Source organism: Diceros bicornis, chromosome 38 (assembly GCF_020826845.1).
Source record: "Diceros bicornis minor isolate mBicDic1 chromosome 38, mDicBic1.mat.cur, whole genome shotgun sequence".
In the NCBI taxonomy this organism is placed as follows: Eukaryota; Metazoa; Chordata; class Mammalia; order Perissodactyla; family Rhinocerotidae; genus Diceros; species Diceros bicornis.
In genome coordinates, this window is record NC_080777.1 from 6,240,377 (window position 1) to 6,265,712 (window position 25,336).

Genomic DNA, 25,336 nt, shown 5'->3' on the forward strand with positions numbered 1-25,336 from the left:
GTGGAGAAAAGGGAACCCTCATACACTGCTGGTGGGAATATAAACTAAAAAAATTAAAAACAGAACTATCATATGATCCCGCTATTCCACTTCTGGGTATTTATCCAAAGAACATGAAAACACTAATTCGAAAAGATATATATGCACCGCTACGTTCACTGCAGGATTATTCACAATAGCCAAGAATTGGAGACAACCTAAGTGCCCATGGATGGATGAGTAGATAAAGATATGGTATATATACACAATGGAATACTACTCAGCCAAAAAAAAAAGAGGAAATCTTGCCATTTGCAACAACACAGATGGACCTTGGAGGTATTATGTTAAGCAAAATAAGTCAGATGGAGAAAGCCAAAAACCGTATGATTTCACTCATACGTGGAAGACGAAACAACAACAAACAAACACACAGAAACAGAGATTAGACTGGCAGTTACAAGAGGGGAAGAGGGTGGGAGAAGACAAAAGGGGCAAAATGGCACGTTTGAATTAAAAAAAAAAAAAAAAAAAAGAACACGTCCCACAAAGAGTTACTTACTAACATGCCTTAGGTATAATGAAGTGTTATAATAGCAAACAAATCTGAGGAGATTAGATGTGTCACAGGTAAAAATCTAGTAGCTTCTTCAATGATCTAAGAAAATATTCTTATAATTCCATTTAGGTTCACGCAAAGGTCTAACTTCAGATGAACTTCAGATGGAATAAAAATGCAAGAGACTTGTGAATAATATAGATTGAATTACTCACTGAAAGTACATTGACAACACATAGAATTATTATTTTTTTTTGTGAGGAAGATCAGCCCTGAGCTAACATCCATGCCAATCCTCCTCTTTTTGCTGAGGAAGACCGGCCCTGAGCTAACATCTATTGCCAATCCTCCTCCTCTTTTTCCCTTTTTTCCCCAAAGCGCCAATAGATAGTTCCATGTCATAGCTGCACATCCTTCTTGGTTGCCGTATGGGACACCGCCTCAGCATGGCCTGAGAAGCAGTGCATCGGTACGCGCCTGGGATCCGAACCTGGGCCGCCAGTAGCGGAGCGCGCGCACTTAACCGCTAAGCCACGGGGCTGGCCCCGACAATACATAAAATTTAAAGTAAATAAATTAGGGTCAATTTAATCTTTCATTAGATATTTAGAGACAAAAACCCACAAAATCTTATTACTTAAAATATTTTAATTTCCAAAAAAGTTTAAACCATACTAAAATTTAAATAATTTCATTGTACAGACTTCATAATACATTTCAACAAACTGAAAAGTAAAACAAACCACTTAAATCAGTTTAATTTACTTTCTAAGCTTAATGATGTACAAACTCTTTTGCCCCCCAGGAGGATGCAAACATCAACAGTGGAAGTGCAATATTTAAATTAATACAATGTAAGATAAGACACCTGGCCAAAAGGATTTTTAAAACTAAATTACATCTGGCAATACCCTACAACTAGCAGTATGTTTACAGTAGATAAGAATTTAAAACAAAACAAATCCAATCTGATCAAATCCATAATTAACTGAAGTTTTCATTTTGCTCAGTTGTGAATAAAAACAGCGGCCACTGTTTTATCCAATATGCTAATGATATCAACCTCAGAAGAAATGATCTGCCTAGTCTGTGCAAAACAAGAACAGTTATCCTCTGTTGAAAGGATGTTGACCTTTTCAAACTTTGTTCTTTTTCATTTGTGTCATAATTGCCAAATAAATGAACATTCCAGCTAATGTCTTGTTCCTTACACGATTCTGTCATCCATGAAGTCATCATATAGCCATTTACAGGTATAATCTTTGGAACACTCTATAGTTTCAAAAAGCTGTTTAAAGTCTCGAGGGTACAAATTTGTTATTTTCATTTTTTCCTTTTTTTTTGTTTTCTTCAGTATATCCATTGCATCAACTGGACTCAATGAACTGCAAAAGAAATACAAAGTAAATTTGCTTAATTCTTTCTCATAACAATTGTCAGTTAATACTGATAGAGATGGCTTTTAAGCCCAACGTAAAATGCCTAACTTATTATATAGAATTAATCCTATTTAGTTTAAGAGCTTGCATATATACAGCTTTAACCAGCTTTATTCCTGAAGTTTCATGACTTACCTGTAATGAAAAGAGCAGATTTAGGCTTTAATATGTTTTAATTATTTCTTACACAAAATTCTAGTTTAACATTGGCCTTTAAAAACATTCTGCCTACCTAGTTCATCTTTTAACTCTCTTTGCAAAAATATTCTTAACTCCAATTAGGTTCATGTAAAAGTTCAATAAGTACAAATAGTAGAAACTGCTATCTAGCAGTTTTCAAAGAGGGAATACTTTTCCACATTTTTACGTAACAATTACTGGTAAATAAATTGTAAAGCTGCCTTAAATATTAGTTTAGCAAAACACCATCAGGGAGCCTCTGATAACAAGTAAACAACTGTAATAAAATATTTTGGTGGAAAATATTTCCAATACTTTTTCGTTTTGAATGGAATCTTGGTCACAGTTGTAAACATGCTTTCAAATCATAGAGATCTACAAGAGAAGTTTTAACATTTTGCATCACAGTTTATTACATTCATTCCTTAATTTCCTATATTCTTGGTATTTTCATTCAAAACAGCCACTATCACAAGGCGACAAGACAAAAAATAGTAGATTACTTTTACTGGTCTATTGCCATTTTTAACATTTATTTGTACATAAATATTGTTCAATCAATAGCTCATACAGAGTTATATATTAAATTATGATCAGATTAATTAAAAAGATTATTTTAACATTTTGCCCTTCCCCTGACAATACTTTGCATGACTGTGGGCTGCTGATTGCAAGGTGCAAAACATAACTTACAGAACTGTACACATCAGTCCTATATCAAAACTACATTTATATAGATACAAAGTAGGTAGGAACAGCTATAATTTTTATAAAGCTTTAGGTAGAAACATAAAATTTGGTCCAGGGCAGGAGGACCAGGGAGGTGTAATGATCCATGACTACTTTGGTTAGGAAACAGAACCACTAAGGACAGGCAACGACAAGAGGTAGACGGTGGGTATGCCACCACTAACGCTGACTTGCTCCACCCCAGCCAGTGGCAAGCAGCTAGTTCTTTGTGTAGGTTAATCCTGGCCATATACTCCGACAAAGATAAAACACCTTGTAGGCATTCCTAGTTGTTTTTTCAAAGGATAAAAAAGCTAAGCTCAGGAGATTATGTGGAAAATATAATTATATGTATCAGGGAGAAGAAAGTATTTTGAAGAAACAGACGAGTGAAAACATGGTACTTCACTCTGTTAATCAAGATATACGAGATACAAAAAACAGAGCTTTAACACGAAAGTATAATTCTCGCATTAAATTGCTACTTTTATACTGGCTTTTATTCTTCTTACTTACTGTAAATGGTCTATTAGCTTGGCATTACGCTTCATAAAACACTGCTTTAACATGTGAAAAAATACATCATAGTTAACAGGTGTTAAGTTGTCTGTAAATAAATTTCTACGAGGAGTCAATTGAACTAAACACAGGTTTTGTTGTATTTCTTCTAATGATTCCTGGAGAGAAGGGAAAATAAATCACGTTAGTCATAAAATATTGCCAAAGCAAAACATTGTTCAATTGCTCATTCAAGGTACCTGTTGGAAGAAGCAATCACCACAGACCGAGTATCCCTGTATGTTCTTGTTGGGTGCGCCAAGAATGCAGGGGCCCAACCGTTCTTTACCTGGGCCATTTCCCAGGGTTGTCTGCAGTGAGCCACCTTGAGGAATGAGATCGTGTCTCTCCCCAGGACAAAAAGAAGGCTTGCTTAATGTTTGCTATGAAATAGATGGATTCTATGAATCCATGCTATGAAATAGATGCACACCCCAACCAAGCCATATCACATCACTCTGCGGGGCTTGGGTGCAAATAAAGTCCTTTGTCTGATCCAGGAGCCTGTGTCTGGCTAGCATCCATGAAAGAGTAACAGCTTATTAACTTTTAAGAAGGGTAAGGTCAAATCCAAAACATGACACTAATATGCAGAGTCTCTTCTATGTTTGAGTCACAACACCAGATCCTAAGGATAAAAAAATATTACTGACTTATAATTTTTTTTTTTTTTTTTTTTTTTTTTTTTTTTTTTTTTTTTTACATTTTTATTGATATTTTAATGGTTTCTAACATTGTGAGATTTTGGGTTGTACATTTTTGTTTGTCCTTCACCCCATATATGACTCCCTTCACCCCTTGTGCCCACCCCCCACCCCCCACCCCCACTTCCCGGGTAACCACAGTCCAGTTTTCTCTGTCCATGTGTTGGTTTACATTCCACATATGAGTGAGATCATACAGTGTTTGTCTTTCTCTTTCTGGCTTATTTCACTTAACATAATACGCTCCAGGCCCATCCATGTTGTTGCAAATGGGACGATTTTGTCTTTTTTTACGGCTGAGTAGTATTCCATTGTATATATATACCACATTTTCTTAATCCAATCGTCAGTCGAGGGACACTTAGGTTGCTTCCACTTCTTGGCTATGGTGAATAATGCTGCAATGAACATAGGGGTGCATAAGCCTCTTTGGATTGTTGATTTCAGGTGCGTTGGATAGATTCCCAGTAGTGGGATGGCTGGATCATAGGGCATCTCTATTTTTAATTCTTTGAGGAATCTCCATACCGTTTTCCATAGAGGCTGCACCAATTTGCATTCCCACCAGCTGTGTATGAGGGTTCCTGTTTCTCCACATCCTCTCCAACATTTGTTGTTTTTTGTCTTGGTGATTATAGCCATTCTAACGGGCGTGAGGTGGTATCTTAGTGTTGTTTTGATTTGCATTTCCCTGATGATTAGTGATGTTGAGCATCTTTTCATGTGCCTATTGGCCATCTGTATATCTTCCTTGGAGAAGTGTCTGTTCATTTCCTCTGCCCATTTTTTGATCGGGTTGTTTGTTTTTTTGTTGTTCAATTGTGTGAGTTCTTTATATATTATGGAGATCAACCCCTTGTCAGATGTATGTTTTGCAAATATTCTCTCCCAGCTGGTTGGTTGTTTGTTCATCTTGATTCTGATTTCATTTGTCTTATAAAAGCTCTTTAGTCTGATAAAGTCCCACTTGTTTATTTTTTCTTTAGTTTCCCTAGTCTGGGTAGGCATGTCATCCGAAAAGATTCCTTTAAACCCAATGTCAAATAGTGTGTTGCCTATATTTTCTTCTATGAGTTTTATAGTTTCAGGTCTCACCTTCAGGTCTTTGATCCATTTTGAGTTAATTTTTGTGTATGGCGATAGCACATGGTCCACTTTCATTCTTTTGCATGTGGATGTCCAGTTTTCCCAACACCATTTATTGAAGAGACTTTCCTTTCTCCATTGCGTGTCCTTAGCACCTTTGTCGAAAATTAGCTGTCCGTATATGTGTGGTTTTATTTCTGGGCTTTCAATTCTGTTCCATTGATCTGTGTGTCTGTTTTTGTACCAGTACCATGCTGTTTTGATTACTATTGCTTTGTAGTATGTTTTGAAGTCAGGAATTGTGATGCCTCCTGCTTTGTTCTTTTTCTTTAGGATTTCTTTAGCTATTCGGGGTCTTTTGTTGCCCCATATAAATTTTAGTATTCTTTTTTCTATTTCTGTGAAGAATGTCATTGGGATTCTGATTGGGATTGCATTGAATCTGTAGATTGCTTTAGGTAATATAGACATTTTAACTATGTTTATTCTTCCAATCCACGTGCATGGGATATCTTTCCATTTCTTTATGTCATCGTTGATTTCCCTCAATAATGTCTTGTAGTTCTCATTGTATAGGTCCTTCACCTCCTTGGTAAGATTTATTCCTAGGTATTTTATTCTTTTTGATGCAATTGTAAATGGTATTATCTTTTTGAGCTCTCTTTCTGTTAGTTCATTATTAGCATATAGAAATGCAACTGATTTTTGTAGATTGATTTTGTACCCTGCAACTTTGCTGTAGTTGTTGATTGTTTCTAACAGTTTTCCAACAGATTCTTTAGGGTTTTCTATATATACAATCATGTCATCTGCAAATAGTGAGAGTTTCACTTCTTCGTTACCTATTTGGATTCCTTTTATTCCTTTTTCTTGCCTAATTGCTCTGGCCAAAACCTCCAGTACTATGTTGAACAGGAGTGGTGAGAGTGGGCAGCCCTGCCTCGTTCCTGTTCTCAGAGGAATGGCTTTCAGTCTTTCCCCGTTGAGTATGATGTTAGCTGTGGGTTTGTCATATATGGCCTTTATTATGTTGAGGTACTTTCCTTCTATTCCCAATTTATTGAGAGTTTTTATCATAAATGGATGTTGTATCTTGTCAAATGCCTTCTCTGCGTCTATTGAGATGATCATGTGGTTTTTATTCTTTGTTTTGTTGATGTGATGTATCACGTTGATTGATTTGCGGATGTTGAACCATCCCTGCGTCTCTGGTATAAATCCCACTTGATCATGGTGTATGATCTTTTTAATATATTGTTGTATTCGGTTTGCCAATATTTTGTTGAGGATTTTTGCATCAATGTTCATCAGCGATATTGGCCTGTAATTTTCTTTCTTTGTATTGTCTTTGTCTGGTTTCGGTATCAGGGTGATGTTGGCCTCGTAGAATGATTCAGGAAGTGTTCCATCTTCCTCTATTTTTTGGAATAGTTTGAGGAGGATGGGTATTAAATCTTCTTTGAATGTTTGGTAAAATTCACTGGAGAAGCCATCTGGTCCTGGACTTTTATTTTTTGGGAGGTTTTTGATTACTATTTCAATCTCTTTACTTGTGATTGGTCTATTCAGATTCTCCATTTCTTCTTGGTTCAATTTTGGGAGGTTGTATAAGTCTAAGAATTTATCCATTTCTTCTAGATTGTCCGATTTGTTGGCATATAATTTCTCATAGTATTCTCTTATAATCCTCTGTATTTCCATGGTATCCGTTGTAATTTCTCCTCTTTCATTTCTAATTTTATTTACTTGAGCCTTTTCTCTTTTTTTCTTAGTTAGCCTGGCTAAGGGTTTGTCTATTTTGTTTATCTTCTCGAAGAACCAACTCTTTGTTTCATTAATCCTTTCTACTGTTTTTTTGGTCTCAATATCATTTATTTCTGCTCTGATTTTTATTATTTCTCTCCTTCTGCTGGCTTTGGGCTTTGTTTGTTCTTCTTTTTCTAGTTCTGTTAGGTGTAATTTAAGGTTGCCTATTAGGGCTTTTTCTTGTTTGTTAAGGTGGGCTTGTATCGCTATGAGTTTCCCTCTCAGGACCGCTTTTGCTGCATCCCATATGGTTTGATATGGCATGTTATCATTTTCGTTTGTTTCCAGATAGTTTTTGATTTCTCCTTTAATTTCATCAATGATCCATTGGTTGTTCAGTAGCATGTTGTTTAATCTCCACATTTTTGTCACTTTCCCAGTTTTTTTTTCCTGGTTCATTTCCAGTTTCATAGCCTTATGGTCTGAAAAGATGCTTGTTATGATTTCAATCCTCTTAAATTTATTGAGGCTTGCTTTGTTTCCCAACATATGGTCTATCCTAGAGAATGTTCCATGCGCGCTTGAGAAGAATGTGTAGTCAGCTGTTTTTGGGTGGAGTGCTCTGTATATGTCTACTAGGTCCATCTCGTCCAGTTTTTCATTTAAGTCTAATATTTCTTTATTAACTTTTTGTCTGGATGATCTATCCATTGCTGTAAGTGGGGTGTTAAGATCCCCTACTATTATTGTGTTGTTGTTGATTTCTCCTTTTAGGTTTGTTAATAGTTGTTTTATGTACATTGGTGCTCCTATGTTGGGTGCATATATATTTATAAGTGATATGTCTTCTTGATGGAGTGTCCCTTTTATCATTATATATTTCCCTTCTTTGTCTTTCTTAACCTGTTTTATCTTGAAGTCTACTTTGTCTGATATGAGTATGGCAACACCTGCTTTCTTTTGTTTGCCATTAGCTTGGAGTATTGTCTTCCATCCTTTCACTCTGAGCCTGTGCTTGTCTTTAGTGCTAAGATGTGTTTCCTGAAGGCAGCATATTGTTGGGTCTTGCTTTTTAATCCATCCTGCCACTCTGTATCTTTTGATTGGAGAGTTCAATCCATTTACATTTAGGGTAATTATTGAAATATGAGGGTTGAATGTTGCTGTTTTGTCACTTATTTTCTGGTTCTTTTGCATTTCCTTTGTTTCTTGTCCCATTTGTTTTGGACTGCCAATTCAGTTTGGTTGTTCTGTCTTATGATTCTTCTAGTTTTCTCTTTGTTTATCATATGTGGTTTTAATTTGATTATTTGTTTAGTGGTTACCTTGAGGTTTGGGCAAAAAATCTTCTGTATGAGATAGTCCATTATCTGATAGCCTCCTATTTCCTTATACTAAGTCAATTCAGTCACTTTCCTCTTCCCCTTCTAAGTTGCTCTTGTTATACCTTATTCTATCTTGTGTTGTGGCTGTGTGTTTACAGTGATGAGGTTAAATTTATTTTTGGTGAATTTCTTCCTTTGATCTTTGAGTTTAGTATTTAAGTGGTTGCTAACCTATTCCGGTAAAGATCTACTATTTCTCTGATTTTGTCTGCCTACTTTTCTCCTTACTCCAAGCTTTGTGTTCCCTTTCTCTTCTTGTTTTCGGGCCTGAGGGCCTTCTTGAGTATTTCTTGTAGTGGCGGTCTCGTGGCCATGAACTCCCTTAGCTTTTGTTTATCTGGGAGAGTTACTATTTCTCCATCATATTTGAAGGATATTTTTGCTGGATAGAGTATTCTTGGCTGAAAGTTTTTGTCTTTTAGTATTTTGAATATATCATTCCAGTCTCTTCTAGCCTGAAAAGTTTCTGTTGAGAAATCCGCTGAGAGCCTGATGGGAGTTCCTTTGTACGTTATTTTTTGTTTTTGTCTAGCTGCCCTTAATATTGTTTCTTTGTCGTTGACCCTGGCTAGCCTTACCACTAGGTGTCGTGGTGAAGGCCTTTGTCTGTTAATATATATAGGAGTCCTGTTGGCTTCGCTTACTGGTATTTCCTGCTCCTTCCCCAGATTTGGGAAATTTTCAGCTATTATTTCCTTGAATAGGCTCTCTGTTCCTCTTTCCCTCTCCTCTCCCTCAGGAATACCTATAATTCTTATGTTACATTTTCTAATAGAGTCCGATATTTCTCGGAGTCTTTCTTCATTTCTTTTTAGTCTTAGTTCTCTCTCTTCTTCCATCTGGAGTATATCTGTATTCCTATCCTCTAAAGTACTAATTCTTTCCTCCATATTGTCAGCTCTGTTCTTTAAAGATTCCAGATTCTCCTTTATCTCCTCCATTGTGTTCTTCATCTCCATCAGCCCTGATAGGTTTTTCTTTATGATTTCAATCTCTTTTGTGAAGAAACTCCTAATCTCATTGAATTGTTTGTCTGTGTTGTCTCGTATTTCGTTGAGTGTTTTTATGATAGCTATTTTGAAATCTCTGTCATTTAGTTTATGGATTTCTGTGTCTTCGGGGTTGATTTCTGGTTGCTTGTCATTTTGTTTCTGGTCTGGTGATTTCATATATTTTTGCATTGTGGTTCCTGTGTTGGTTTTGGTTTTCCTCATCCTGGAAGTCTCTGGTTGCACTTTCCACCTGCCGCCACTGTGTGGTGGTGAAGGGCTGTGTAGTCTAAGCCCCCTGCGCTCTGCCCCAGTTTTTCTGCTGCGATCCGCAGTTTTGTTTTGTTTTGTTTTGTTTCTTTTCCCCACTGCGATCCACGGGTCCAGTCCAATTTATTCAGGTCTGCCTCGGACCGCTAGATCTGGTCGAGCTGCAGACTCCGGGTTGTGGGGAGGGGGGAGCTCTCTCTTTTGCCCTCTGGGTCCCTGACGTGGGAGGCTTCTCGTTTGCCCCTCTTTATCCGCTCTCTGGGTTGCTCAGATGTTGATGGTAGCCCTGTGGCTCCTCTGAGCCCTCTGTGCGGGAGTTTCCCACTGGTTGAGAGCGCCCGAAGAGCTGCAGTTTCCCGCCGAGGGCCGCCCCTCCCCCCTCTCTGGGAGCCGCGCGGACCGGATCGCTGATCTGATGGGGAGGGAGCGGAGTTCTCCTTACCTCTCCCCACTTCCTCCGGGGGCCCAGCACGTTCCGCTCTCAGATGTGCGGCAGTGTGGATCCCTCCGCTCCAGCTTTTGACTGTCTGGGATTCCGTTGTTTGTCTGTGGCTGTTACTTTTGTTGTATTTTGTGGGGGAAGAATTCACGGGAAAGCTCACTCCGCCATGATGCTGACGTCACTCCTGACTTATAATTTTTAATTGGATATTTTTAAAAAATACAGGGTTAGCAAACTATGGTCCATGACCTGCCAGTTTTTGCACAGTCTAGGGCTGAGAATGGTTTTTACATCTGTAAAGGATTTTTTTTTTTTAAAAAGGCAAAAACAAAGAATATGTGAGAGAGACTGTATGTGGCCTGTGAAGCATAAAATATTTATTACCTGGTCCTTTACAGAAAAAGTTCACCAACCTGCTCTAGGATACAGTATTACACAGTTCAAAATAAAACCGGTATCAGAAAAGAGAGAGCCTGGGCTGGCCCAATGGTGCAGCGGTTAAGTGCGCGCTCTCTGCTGCTGGCAGCCCAGGTTCGGATCCCAGGCGTGCACTGATGCACTGCTTGTCAAACCATGCTGTGGCGGCGTGCCATATAAAGTAGAGGAAGATGGGCACAGATGTTAGCCCAGGGCAATCTTCCTCAGCAAAAAGAGGAGGATTGGCATCGGATGTTAGCTCAGGGCTGATCTTCCTCAAAAAAAAAAAAAAAAAAAAAAAGAAATGATGTAGCCTTATGTTTGAGTCCTTAGGAAATCTCACATATTGGATAGCGATCCCTTATGTACTTTATAATACATATATATTGAAATATAAATACTGTTTGTGGAAGACATTATTGCCCAAAAAAGAAAATTTCAATCCATTTTAGTTTCTAGTTCTGGATGCCTGCGGCTGAAGGAACTGATAAAAAAGGAAGGCAATGAAATTCAAAAGTATTTAGTAATTATTAATCAGGATAAGGGGGATAACCTCGCAATTGAAAGTATTATATGTTGTTGTTAACAAGACTTTTGTGGGTGACTTTAAAAAGCAACCTGGTAAATAGTTTTGGAGTTACAGATACAGATTTACCTGATAAATAGGGAATAAAAAAACTTTCCTGATGTTAAATGAATGGTTATTTGTAGCTTAGCAAAAGAGTTCCAACGATAGCATAGAAACATGGCTTCAAAAAAGTGGAAAATCTCAAACAACTTGGATGTACATGAAGATGATGTCTCTAAAAAATTAAATGCCTCAAAGTGCTTCTGTAGTGATTAAGAACACATTGATGTCAAAGATAAAATTGAAGTATTGAAATAAAATTCTCTCATGAAACATGACATGTGGTTATTTCATCTTCATCCCTGAAAGTTTATATACTTAAGTTGGCCAAAAAACTTTTGTAGCTTTTGATCTTGTCATTGAGAAAGCATCTTATACACAGAGTTGCTCATTTTGGGGACATCTAGATAAGTTCCTAATGGTATCCAGCCAAAAAGTATTCTTCCTATTCTATTTTGTGAGGCTACATAAATTATGCTTATGAATAGTGAAACAGAGCTATAATCACAATGATCACAATGATAAGTGATCACCCTAAAATAAGACCATTTCTAAGTTGATAGTTTTCTTTTTTTCCTTTAGTGTCAAGAGTCAAGCAAATGGGAACTTCAGACTGAGCAGATATGCTGGGATGAGGGCATCACTATAGCACTTAATCCTAAAGTGAAACTTTTGAATTGACTCCAAAAATTGGTTTTGAAATTTTGGCTACTTTATTACAATTCGACTACAAGTAGCCCTGATATAAACTAAATAGAGGATCACTTTATAACATCATCACTTTGGTTCTTTAGAAAGGGGAAAAGACAAACAAAAATAAAAGCTTCACCCACCAGGTAAGAAACAAGATGCACCTGTTGGTGAATTCAATTATAAGTAGTAATATCACAAATTTCTGATTTATTAATAAGGTACAAAACTTCATTTTTAGTTTATCAAATTAGATGAATATTAAAATTATATTTTTCACATCTGAGATGTATTTTCATTTCAAAAGAGATAAAAATGGAAGTCAGAGTCTCTGTTTAAGCCTATTATTATGGTAGCATCCACTGTATAAATAGCTGAAAAATACAACTCTTCCAAAATAATTTGAATTTATCAAAAGCAGTAAGATATGCTTAAAGAACATTTCTAGATATTCTAAAATTAAAAATTTAAATAAATACAGAATACCAGATAATCTTAGAGAAAATAAGGATAAGCTTCAAGAAGATAAAAGATGTTCCATTTAGAGAAAAAAAAAGGAAAAGCATTCAGCCATTCTTACCCTACTCTTTGGCTTTTCCAGTTGTCCATTTTGGGTGTATATGTCAAATGATGACCAAGGCTCCTTGAGGGAAGAAAAAACAAACACTTCTTTTAGTTCTCTTTGGTCAAAGTGCCTCAAATTATTACTTTTAAAAATGTCTTGTTTAAACAACAGAATGAATTAAATCTAAGTCACCAGTCTAATTGGATATATGAAAAACAACATGTGATAATTAAACCATACATATCTCTCTTCTCTCGTCTTGTTTTTTTTAGATAAAGAAAAGGAGAGGGGCCAGCCCCATGGCATAGTGGTTAAGCGTGTGCGCTCCGCTGCTGGCGGCCTGGGTTCAGATCCTGGGTGCGCACCAACGCACCGCTTGTCCGGCCATGCTGTGGCAGCGTCCCATATAAAGTGGAGGAAGATACGCACAGATGTTAGCCCAGGGCCAGTCTTCCTCAGCAAAAAGAGGAGGATTGGCACGGATGTTAGCTCAGGGCTGATCTTCCTCACAAAAAAAAAAAAAAGAAAAGAAAAGAAAAGGAGAATCAAAGGTCTATCCCAATATTGGTAACTCTATTACTTACTTAGAGAAAAGAGAGTTACCCTTAATATACTTATGCAAATAAGTTCTTAAGTTATCATTTTTAACAGCCAACATTTCCATACTAGAGTCACAATAGGGCTATCAGATCAATACTGAGAATTTTTTTTTTTGCCCTACCTTAGTGGAAAAGCCTATTAATAAAGCTCACTGGAATATGTTGGGACACATAAAGAGATACAGCATCTGACACAGACTTAAAAGACCAAAATTTACAATATTGGACATAAGATTTGAAAGGCTGTTGTCAGAAATGGTAATCTATTACTAACTACAGTGGCAGCTGAAGTGGAAGGAAAAATGCAATTGTTGTCCATCCGTGAAACTCCCAGCAGTTCTAGGATGTAAGTGGAGGAAGGCAAAGCAGTTTCCCCCACACTTGGTCTAGCTATCCTGTGGTCTATCCACAGCAGTTTAGGGCACAGCAGTGGGTGTCGAGGAGACCTCACTCCCATCTACCAAAGGTAGGGCACAGCAGTGGGTGCCGAGGAGACCTCACTCCCATCTACCAAAGGTAGGGCACAGCAGTGGGCGCCGAGGAGACCTCACTCCCATCTACCAAAGGTAGGGCACAGCTGTGGGCGCTGAGGAGACCTCACTCCCATCTACCAAAGGCACGGGAGAGGAAAACCCACAAGACCTTGGGGAATTGAGTTCAATCACCGACCCTCCAGTTGTAGATATATAAATGGACAAATGTTAAAAACATTGGGTCCAAACAGACCTCTCCTTTCTGGAGGTTAATAAATGGCAAAACTCAACCTAAGGCCTTTGAAAAGAAATACTGCAGAACAAGAAAACTCTCCTGAAAGCTAAAGTCCTTGGGAGGCCTCTATGAAGAAACTAGCTGAGGGGGCCAGCGCCATGGCGTAGCGGTTAAGTGCGTGCACTCTGCTGCTGGTGGCCCGGGTTCGGATCCTGGGCGCACGCTGATGCACCACTGGTCAGGCCATGCTGTGGTGGCGTCCCATATAAAGTAGAGGAAGATGGGCACAGATGTGAGCTCAGGGCCAGTCTTCCTCGGCAAAAAGAGGTGGCACTCTTCCTCGGCAAAAAGAGGTGGATTGGCATGGATGTCAGCTCAGGGCTGATTTTCCTCAACCAAAAAAAAAAAAAAGAAACTAGCTGAAAGCCATGAGGAGAGAAGAGGCTGAGATAAAAAGCCAAAAGAACGAGAGGAGATCAGTGGGTTAGAAAGGCTTTTAGGGAAACCAAGAACTACAGTACCAAGATCACAATATACAGTGCAGGCAGAAAGCCGAGTCAGTGCTGTGACACTAAGTGTGAAAAGATTTCTGGGAATACAGATAAACAATGACGGCATGATAGATACGAAAGACAAGGAACAAAGATCCAACCTAAGAAACTCAGATGTTTTGGAGGAAACAAACAGAATTGGAACAAAAGCTAAAATCAAATGAGATAACATTCTAACAACTAAGTATGCCCTTGAAGGCCTTAATGTGTTCCTGGACAAAAGCAATGAAGAGACTACATGGAGATACACACTGCAAAATTTAAAAATTAAACCAACACATCCTTGGAAGGACAAGGGCTCCTAAAATATACAAACATATATCCTATAAAATCTACTTGATATATATTTCAGTCTACTAAAATAAAAAAGAGAATGGGCAAATTATGGTATGAAAGAAATAGTATTTATCATTTTTTTCTTACACTCTAGTCCTCTGCTATTAAATATGGTAGCCACCAGTCACATGTGGCTATTGAACGCCTGAAATGTGTCCAGTCTGAATTGAGACGTGTTGTGAGTATAAAACAGACACTGGATTTCAAAGACCTAATACACACAAAAAGAATGTAAATTATGTAATAACTAATTTTAAAATATTGATTATACACTGAAATGACAATACTGTGAATTGAGTTTAAATAAAATATAATATTAAAATTAATTTCACCTGTTTCTTTTTTACTTTTTATAACGTGGCTACTAAAAAATGTAAAATTATGTATGTGGCTCATATTACATTTCTATTAGACAATTCTGATCTTGCCTAAGGGAATAAACCAAAAAAAAGGAAATACTCTATAATGAAGTATTAAGTAGCCATTAAAAACTTAAGAAGAATGTTTAGTGACAAGGGAAAAAACTTATAATTAACTATTAGCTATTAAGTGAAAAAATAAGATACAAAATAATATAATCTCCACTATATAAAGGGAAAAAAAAAAACACACAGGAAAAATAAAAAACTAAAAATATGCCCCAAATGTCAAGAGTGACCTCTCAGTGGTAGAATCATGTGGTGATTTTTTTTTTTTGATTCTTCTTTTGTTTCTTTCTTTAACATGTCTCATGTTTTTTACAAGGAGCATATATTATTTTTACAATCAAGAAAAATATAAATATTTGTGACCAAAACCAAACCAAAACAAAACAACCCAGCATGCAAAGTTACCTTGCTCTATTCAACAGGGAAAAATAATAAAATTAATCTTTAATTTTTCTCCATGTACTGGTCACAAAAATGTAGCCTCTCTGAAAACAGTAAAGTTCTCTGTTGAAATTTAGAAAGATTTTACTCACCATATGCAGAAGCTTAATCTCACAAGCTACTTGCCAGAGCACACTTAATGCTTGATACAAGTTTGGATTTTTGGGATTTGCCATTAATTTCTATTAAAAGGAAAACAGAAGTTACATATTATATATAATTATAATCAATCAAAGTCAAATGTTGGCTAATAGTAATATCTTAATAGCATCTAGAAATTAAAGAAAATGAGAATTATATGCAAAATCTTAACCATTTCAAACTGTTTCAAAAAAGAAAAAGTCTTTTAAACTTTCATGTTGAAATATATCACCATGTACACTTATAATGTATTTGAGATTGATCTCCTTTAACGATATCACCTAAATCTCATTAAAGAAAAATGAAACAAAAATGTATAATTACAGTGGAGAAGGACAAGTGTGTTAGAAATATGTATCAGGTGGGCTATTAAATTCTGAGCTGACACTTGAAGGATGAGAGCTTACTTCAGTGAATGAGAGGTCACTAGAGAGAAACGAAACCGCACGTGAAACGGCACATAAACGAAGCGTTACAACATTTTCCTAGTAGCAAGATGAAACTGCATGAAGCATTTCCTAGTTTTCCTCCTCTCATTCTTTCATGTATATACTGTATGTACAGGCTCAAGATTTTGAACCCCATGCTCTCTTTAAGTGGATAGTCACTATTTACTATCTGGGTCTTGGTGAGTAAACCATCCCTTCATTTCTTGCCCCACCATCCTAACCCATAGCTCTCCGATATACAAATATGCATCTCTCAGGATATTAGATTAAAGGATTAATAATATGAAGCAGCCTAGGCAGAAACGAAACATTATACTCAAGGCGATATCAAGGACTTCAGGGGGCCCTTTGATTTCTGAGAATAAAAAGTAGAGTCTGAAACCTTCAAGATTCCACAAAAAAACTGTTAGAACTAATAACCGATCTCAGCAAAGTTACAGGATACAAAATCAAAAATCAGTTGTAGTTCTATACACTAACAATGAACAACTTGAAAAGGAAGTTAGGAAAGCAATTCCATTTACAATAGCATCAAAAATAATAAAATACTTAGGAATCAACTTAATCAAGGAGGTGAAAGACTTATACACCGAAAACTACAAAACACTGCTGAAAGAAATTAAAGAAAACACAAATAAATGGAAAGACATCCTGTTTTCATGGATTGGAAGATTTAACAGCGTTAAGATGTCAATACTACCCAAAGCGATCTACAGATTCAAGGCAATCCTATCAAAATTCCAGCGATGTTTTCTTGCAGAAATAGGAAAAATCCACCCTAAAATTCATATGGACTCTCAAGGGACACCAGATAGCCTAAATAATCTTTAAAAAGAACAAAATAGGATGACTCACAGTTCCTGATTGCAAAACTTACTACAAAGTTATAGCAATCAAAATAGTGCAGTACTGGCATAAAGACAGACATATAGACCAATGGAATAAAATAGATAGCCCAGAACCAGACCCTCAAATATACAGTTAAATGATTTTTTTGACAAGGGTGCCAAGGTTATTTAATGGGAAAAGGACAGTCTTTTTAACAAAAGATGGGAAAGCTTAATATCCATATGCAAAAGAATGAAGTTGGACCCTTATCTAATGTAACACCATATAAAAAAAGTAATTCCAAATGGATTAAAGACCTGAACATGAGCTAAAACGATAACACTTTAAAAATTTTTTTAACTTTATTTATTTATTTTTTTCCCCCAAAGCCCCAGTAGACAGTTGTATGTCATAGCTGCACATCCTTCTAGTTGCTGTACGTGGGATGCAGCCTCAGCATGGCCGGAGAAGCGGTTTGTCGGTGCGCGCCCGGGATCCGAACCCGGGTCGCCAGCAGCGGAGCACGTGCACTTAACCGTTAAGCCACGGAGCCGGCCCCGATAACACTTTTAGAAGAAAACATAGGGGAAAAGCTTCATGACATTGGATTTGGCAATGATTTCTTAAATATAACACCAAAGGCACAGGCAACAACAACAAAAAACAGACAAATTGGACTTCATCAAAATTAAAAACTTGGAGAATCCAAGGACACTATCAATAATGTAAACAGGCAACCCATAGAAGGGGAGAAAATATTTGCAAATCATGTATCTGAGAAGGGATTAATATTGAGAATATATAGTCATGTACCGCGTAACGACATTTTGGTCAATGTTGGACCGCATAGATGGTGGGGTCCCATAAGATTAGTACCATACAGCATAGGCATGTAGTAGGCTATACTATCTAGGTTTGTGTGAGTACATCCTACAATGTTCACACAACAAAATCACCTAACAATGCATTTCTCAGAACATAGTCTCATCATTAAGTGACACATGACTATATAAAGAACTCCTAGAAGTCAACAACAAAAAAACAAACCACCCAACTAAAAAACGAGCAAAGGACTTTAACAGACATTTCTCCAAAGATTATACACAAATAGTCTATAAGCACATGAAAAGATGCTCAACATCACTAATCATTAGGAAATACAAATCAAAACCACAATGATATACCACTTTACACCATTAGAATGAGTATTATCAAACAAGAGAAAATGACAAGTGTTGGAAACAATGTGGAGAAACTGGAACCCTTAGTGCATTGTTGGTGGGAATATAAAATGGTGCAGCCACTGTGGAAAATAGTATGGTGGTTCCTCCAAAAATTAAAAATAGAATTATCATATGATCCAGAAATTTCACTTCTGGGTATATGCTCAAAAGAACTGACAGCAGGGACTCAAAAAGATATTTGCACACCAAAGCTCATAGCAGCATTATTCACAATAGCCAAAAGGTGGAAGCAACCCAAGTGTCCATTGTCAAATGAATGGAAAGGTGGTGTATATATGCAATGGAATATTATTCAGCCTTAAAAAACAATGAAATTCTGACACATGCTACAACTTGGATGAACCCTAAAGACATTACGCTAAGTAAAATAAGCCAGACACAAAGTGGAATATTGTATTATTCCACTTATACAAAGTATCTAGAATAGTGAAATTCATAGAGACAGGAGCTCGGGGGTGAGGGGAATGGAGAGTCAGTGTTTAACGGATACAGAGTGTTAGTGTGGAATGATGACAAGAGAGAGATGGTGGTAATAGTTGTACCACAATGTGAATCTACTTAATGCCACTGAACTGTACACTTAAAAATAGTTAAAATGGTAAATTTTGTTATGTATATTTTACTAAAAAAAAAAAAAAAACCTTAAAAAAATTGTACCTAAAGATTACTCTACAGAAATTTAAAAATATTCTTAGTACTCTCAATGTCATGAGCCCAAATTAAAATTACAACAGATTAAGATCACTCAGAAAAAAATCGCAGAACTCTTTGAAAACAAAAACTAACCAGGTTAATAACTCACCTGGTATTGCTTTTCACTAATAAACATATTCAGTTCTATTCGTCCATATCTATATATAGAAGTACAGGAATATAGGTCATGTAAAAGTTTCCAAAGTGTCCTTCTCTCATTTTTAATTGGGAAGATTCCCATTACTTTTAAAGGGATACCTGTTAAGAATATAAGGGAAAATATTTGAATAGATTCTTAACACTTTTTCCTATGACCATATTTTATTAAGCCAAACTTAGTTAATAAACTATATTAATTTTAAGTTTCTTTCAATCAAAACCAAGCCTCAGCATCTTTCCTTGATATGGAACTTGGCCTCTAAGGAATGGCTCTGATTATCTCTGTCTTGGTGAGGGGAAAGCCATATTCAATTTAAGAGCATCTGTCCATAAACTGTATAATATAAACTGTACACAATCTCTTCAACAAACCAGGTGTACCGGTAGACAAAGCTGACAAATTATAAGGTATTTGCTTTAGTGAATGACAAAAATTACCTTTTGACCAAGGAAGTGCTTGTATTCCCAAATTCTGAAAAAGCATCTTCGAAATCATAATAGGAGGTTTTACTGTTCCATAATCTGTAGGATCCAGTTTAAAGAAGTCACAGTGTACCACTTCTAGTTTTCCATTCAGATTTTTTCCTAGGGACTAAAGACAGACAGAGTAACATGTTTAGAAATTTCAGTGTTACGAAGACTTGGTAACAATTCAGAGATCTACTTCAAAAAATAATTCATATAAAAAATATTACTACCTTAATAAGGATGTAAAGAAAACATTACCGACATAGCCTAAAATTTAAGAGTTAATAGAAATCAATTAATGCCTGAAAAATCATGAAAGTGCAATATTACCAAGAAAAAGCCCCCAAACAAAAAATCTTCAACAAATTCTTACTTATCCTTTTACTTTCTTTACTTTATTTCAATGGCTTCAGCTGTTCAAGAAGCTTCCTCATACTAATTTCTGACTGCTTAATAGTGGCTGCCCAGAGCACTGAGCAAAGATTCTGAGACCACATCCGGGCTCAGGCAGAGAGCTGCGATCCATCTGCTCTCGGAGGATCACGGGAAGATGTTTCATAGTAGAGAAAAACAATAAAATTATTAAAGTGAAAGGCAGATATTCAAGAGAGTATTCCTGTTTTTCTAGAGGAGTTTAGTTAGTCCTTCGCCAAATGACCTTAGCTCATTGTGCTGGTCACTCTCCATTTCTCCTTAATTTTTCATTAACTTTTTCTAAAGACAGAGGCAACTCAAGAAGGAAAGCTCCTTGCCCATTGGAAGAAGTCCAATGTACCTCCATCTTTTCACTGCCCTGATGAGTTCACCTTCCAAGTGCACTGGAGAACTTACTAGTGAGAGCAGGTTATTAGCTACAGACTCCATCAACTTAATTTGAAGTTGCAACAAATCAAATAGAAGAGGGCGATGTGTTTTAATGTGCATATTGAGGCTCTCATGCACAGAAAATTCTACTGGTATTTATCAGAGTTTCAACGAATTTGCAGGCCGGCCCTGTGGCTTAGCGGTTAAGTGCACGTGCTCTGCTGCTGGTGGCCCGGGTTCGGATCCCAGGCGCGCACCGATGCACCGCTTCTCCGGCCATGCTGAGGCCGCGTCCCACATACAGCAACTAGAAGGATGTGCAGCTATGACATACAACTATCTACTGGGGCTTTGGGGGAAAAAATAAATAAATAGAATTATCATCAACGAATTTGCAATTTAAAGTTATGAATTAAAAAGCCTAATTTTTCTTAAGTGATTTAGTTCAACCTATAAATAAATATTATTCTACCTCTAAATCTAGTAAATTTTAATGATCACCTTCAAGGGGACCCTTGAAAAAGACTAGTGGAAGGAACAGACTGGAGGCGGAAATTATATATTTTTGGTCATGTTAATTCTGAGATGCCTATTAGGCGAATCCAAGTGAAGACGCCAGGCGTGAAGCTGCAGCCCTGAAGGGAGGAAGTTAGTCTAGTGGTCCAGGCCGAAGACACAAATTTGTGAGAATTTAGCTGGTTGAAGGTAATTAAAGCCAGGAGCACAGACATCGCTAGGGAGAAGTACAGAGGACTAAGCCTGAGGATGGAGCAACTCTGAAATCTCATGACAAGAAGCTGAGAACAAGCCAAAAAAGCAAGGAAGAAAACCAGAAGAGTGCAGTGTTATGAAAGCTAAAGAAAAAGAGCACTCATAATGCAGACCTTAAAAACTGATTATCTTTAAACTCTTACGAATTATATGTATAGCATAAAATAATCTCACAAGTTATTCAAAAGTCATATTTTAATCTTTATAATTAAGGAAAGCTAATGGATTTTGGTTTGATGGGAATGTAAAAAGAATGTGTACTTTATGACTTTGTTACACTTATTCTGAGAGGCCACATAACATTTTTGTTTTGGCAACTGTCACTTACCATTCCACAATTCAAAAACGACAACAGCAAAAACTCCAGAATAAATAATTCAATTCATAATAGTAGTGAAATCACATTGGAAAACTCGACTCGATTGCATTTAGGATTCATACACAGGAAGCAGAAAGGACAGAAGAAAGAGAAATAACCCTTGAGTTTCTACCAGTCATTATGTCAGCCCCTTTACGTAGTTCATCTTACTTAAGTTGCATCAAGATCCTTTACAGGTGGGTATTAACGTCTCTATTTTATCTATGAGAAAACCCAAGGCTCAGACAGGTTAAATTACTCACTTGCCCAAGGGTCTTAAAGGTAGTAAGTGCGAGGGCTGAGATTCAGCCTGATTTGAAAAGATTGTGCTCTATCCCTGCTGAAATAAGATGCCGTTTACTACAAACACGGACAGCTCTTCCACTGACCATATACAGCTACTTCTGCCACAAGTTTTCACAATTCACATGAGATATAGCATGATTTATTATTATAGAACACAACTTGCTACATGTGTATCTGTAGCACAGCCAGATAGGAAAACAAACTGTTCCTGCTTGAAATATTGTTAATGTGGCGTCTCAGGAATCTTACCAGGGAAATTGGGGGGGGGGGGGTGCTGGGTGTGTGTGTAGCAGGGTGGGGGGTATTTTAAAGTTAGATAAAAACCCATTATCCTTGAAAATCCTTTCCGTTTTTAGGAGCAAACCTGAGAGCCTTTGGGTGGCTAGAAGAATTGTCTGCTAAGAGCATCACTTTAAGGCCCTGATTTAGGGCTGCAAAGGTTCTATTTAAATGGTTACTTCTCTTTTATTCTGCCAAACAGACGAATTGACACAAAACTTTATTTGAACGGCTTTTCATTTCATCATAACAATAGTTAGCAAGAGTGAAAGAACATGTACTAAGGGCTGAGCTCAGGTTAGTGCTGAAGGGAGGGGAGAATGAGGAGTCAGAAAATAAAAGCCTTCACTGGAGTAAAAACTAGTTCTAATCAAAGACTAGATTTAGTCAATGATGTTTAGATTTTGTGCTTACATTTATCTTCAGAAACATCTTGTGTGTGTGTGTGTGTGTGTGTGTGTGTGTGTGAGGAAGATCAGCCCTGAGCTAACATCCATGCCAATCCTCCTCTTTTTGCTGAGGAAGACTGGCCCTGGGCTAACATCTGTGTCCATCTTCCTCCACTTTATTATTTTTTTTATTTTTATTTTTTGTGAGGAAGATCAGCCCTGAGCTAACATCAATGCTAATCCTCCTCTTTTTGCTGAGGAAGACTGGCTCTGAGCTAACATCTATTGCCAATCCTCCTCCTTTTTGTTCCCCAAAGCCCCAGTAGAAAGTTGTACGTCATAGCTGCACATCCTTCTAGTTGCTGTATATGGGACGCTGCCACAGCATGGCCTGACAAGTGATGCGTCAATGTGCACCCGGGATCTGAACCTGGGCCGCCAGCAGCAGAGCACGCGCACTTAACTGCTACGCCACAGGGCCGGCCCCATAAACATTTTATAATTGATATTCCTGTAAGATATATTGTGTGTCAAGAATTCTCGAGCCCTTAACTCTCCTTTTTTCATTGAATCGAGTGTTTTTAAATTAAGACTTATCTTGATCTTATAGAAAAGCAACTACCGTGTTACAGGATAACAAACTGTCAAGAGAAAGACATTTTAATGTCACCTTAATTATTCTGTGACCATGTAGATTGATCGTCCAAAGTAGACCATTTTTTAAAGATAAACAAGATAAAAGCTATCTCTTGTTTTTAATTTCCAAGACAAAATTACAGATGGCTATGTTTACTAAGCCACATTTCATGATCTTGAATCTTCAAACAATTTTATGTGTTCTTTTTCTCTTCACGTTTTTGGAATTCCAGTAGATTTACCATCAATTAAAGAACCTGGCTAAAATGTTGAATTCTTTTCAAAGCAGTCAGTTGTAGAATAACAACCATCTAACGCACAATTTTATTAAAAAATAAACAGCTGGATTTGGTAAAGATTTTCATAATTTTTTGTTGTCATTCTGCTTTTTAGATAGCACCATTTTACATGGTTTCAGTAAGTTGGCACAGAGAAGTATAAGTTTCCTAAATTGAATCTGGAGATTTATAAAGGAAGGAGGAACAAAAACAGAAAGAAAAAGAGGCTGGCTTTGACACAAGGAATTTCCACTTTACTGTTATGTGAACTTGTCTGCTATACAAGCAGCAGAATTCACTGAAAAATCCATTTGGATAATGCCTTCACTCCATGCAATTGTATCTGACTATACCAAACCTTTCTTGCCTCTGAAACCCTAAATCCAGAGTTAACATAGTCCCATTAACCTAATCTTAGCACTCCAATTAGATTCTAAGCTCACAGAAAGCAGGGGCACAGCATAGCCTACCAGAGATTAGGAAACAAGCCTAGACATACAAGTAATACACTTTTTTCAGTCACTCAACTAGTCTAGCAGAACTAGAACCCCCAAACAAGTCTCAGAACTCCAATCTTTTAGTCATTCAACAAGCATTGATACTTACTCTGTTCTAGTCACTGGGGATAACAAAATATTTAAGGCATGGCCCTAAAAATGATTCTATGAAAATAGTGTGCTTAATTTTACTTCCCTAAACCACTCAAAAGTAGTTGATTGAACAATAAATTATTTTTTATAAACTAAAAATATACCTCCAAATGTGGAATAAAAGTTCTATCACTTTCAAGGGCAATCACTCTGGCACCAGTTTCAAGTAATGCTTGAGTCAGGATTCCAGGACCTAGTATATTAATAGAACAAAAAGTTTATTTGCAAAAGAGACAACATAATTTCTTTCAATATCAAAGAAATTAGATGTTTTACACGTATTATCTAATTTTAATTCTCACATCCCCCAAGTAGATATTAGGCTCCTCATTTACATATAATGAAACTGAGGATTAAATAGTTACTTGACTCCAACATGGCAACTGGTAAGCAGCGTTGCTTGGCTTTAAATTCATTCTGCCAAAGACTGCAAAACCTGCTCTCAATCACAATGTTTCATCATCTCTCAAAAAAAAAAGCAAACAAAAAAGGTTGCCTCTAGTCTACCACTTACTCATGGACTATCTAGATACTTTAATCATCAGATATTGTCAAACCTAAATAGAACTGACTCCTCACTATAGGAAATGGAGCTTTAAAAAGTAATTTTTCAAAAAATCCATAAATCTTGCATTCTCAGCATCCTGCTATGGTCTGCAGGAGATGCACGGAAGGGTAAAAAAAAAAAGTTCTCTTGGGGTGGGGGTCCTGGCAACTATTCCGGGGAGACGGCGAAATCTAAGAGCATGTTTTATCAAAATATTGTGTAAACTGCAAACCGCTACAGAAATATTTTGTGGTGTCATGATTAATACAGACCACATAAGTTGCTCAAAGGAAGGGGCTATGTCTTAGCACACCATGGGTGGTCAATAAAAGTTTGCAGAAGTGATGAACATCCAAGAAAATACAGTCCGCGACGGACTCACCCGGATTGCACTCCAGGAATAGCTGGCAAGTTTTTTCTCGGTTTTCCCGCAGGACCCGCACCAAGGTCTCAGCCAGCCTCGGACTGGTTATGTACCGCCTGGGCTCTAAGCGGCACTTGGACACCCAGGAGGGCGAGTCTCCGAAACCCAGATTGGGCAACAGCTGCGGGTGGAAGTCAGACAAACCCCGGCGGTTCCTCGCTAGGACGTCCTTCCGCCTCGCCGCTCCGGATCCCAAAATGCAAGAGCGACCGGCGCCGGTGAAGGCAGTGAGCGTCAGCCGCGGAGGAAGCCCCGCCACTGGGAGCCACATCCTGACCCTCTGAGGTCTGTCCCAACGTCACCCAGCGTCCTTACATCGTCGGCGAACTCCACACAGACCACCCCACGTGCAACAAACTCCTACCCCCCGACTAGGCCGGGCGGAAGTAAACATTACAAACTGCGCATGCGAACGACCTCTCCTTGGTGCTCTTTCCCTCACTTCCGTTTCCGGTCCGGCGCGGGCGCCGGAGGACTGTGAGT

At 37.5% G+C, this 25,336-nt stretch overlaps 1 protein-coding gene across 2 annotated transcripts; it reads right to left on the reverse strand.

Annotated features, from left to right (window-relative positions):
* Positions 1–1,166: 1,166 nt before the first annotated feature.
* TFB2M (transcription factor B2, mitochondrial) lies at positions 1,167–25,219 on the reverse strand. Of its 2 annotated transcripts, XM_058533575.1 has the most exons (8): positions 24,812–25,219; positions 23,987–24,075; positions 19,382–19,535; positions 18,894–19,042; positions 15,522–15,611; positions 12,382–12,444; positions 3,403–3,563; positions 1,167–1,923 (listed from the first exon to the last, which is right to left on the reverse strand). In XM_058533575.1, the coding sequence occupies exons 1-8, from the start codon at positions 25,122–25,124 to the stop codon at positions 1,746–1,748; spliced, it is 1,197 nt and encodes a 398-aa protein (XP_058389558.1). In that variant the 5' UTR covers positions 25,125–25,219; the 3' UTR covers positions 1,167–1,745. The 2 variants fall into 2 exon arrangements, with proteins under 2 accessions (XP_058389558.1, XP_058389559.1); XM_058533576.1 differs by lacking the exon at positions 15,522–15,611.
* Positions 25,220–25,336: the final 117 nt, after the last annotated feature.

Coding starts and splice junctions, on each gene's coding strand:
- TFB2M (XM_058533575.1), bottom strand. CDS start 25,124: ATGTGGCTCCCAGTGGCGGGGCTTCCTCCGCGGCTGACGCTCACTGCC. Junction 3,564..12,381: donor TGGAAAAGCCAAAGAGTAGG/GTAAGAATGGCT, acceptor CCTTCTCTCCAG/GAATCATTAGAAGAAATACA. Junction 1,924..3,402: donor AAGCTAATAGACCATTTACA/GTAAGTAAGAAG, acceptor TTTCTTTTGCAG/TTCATTGAGTCCAGTTGATG.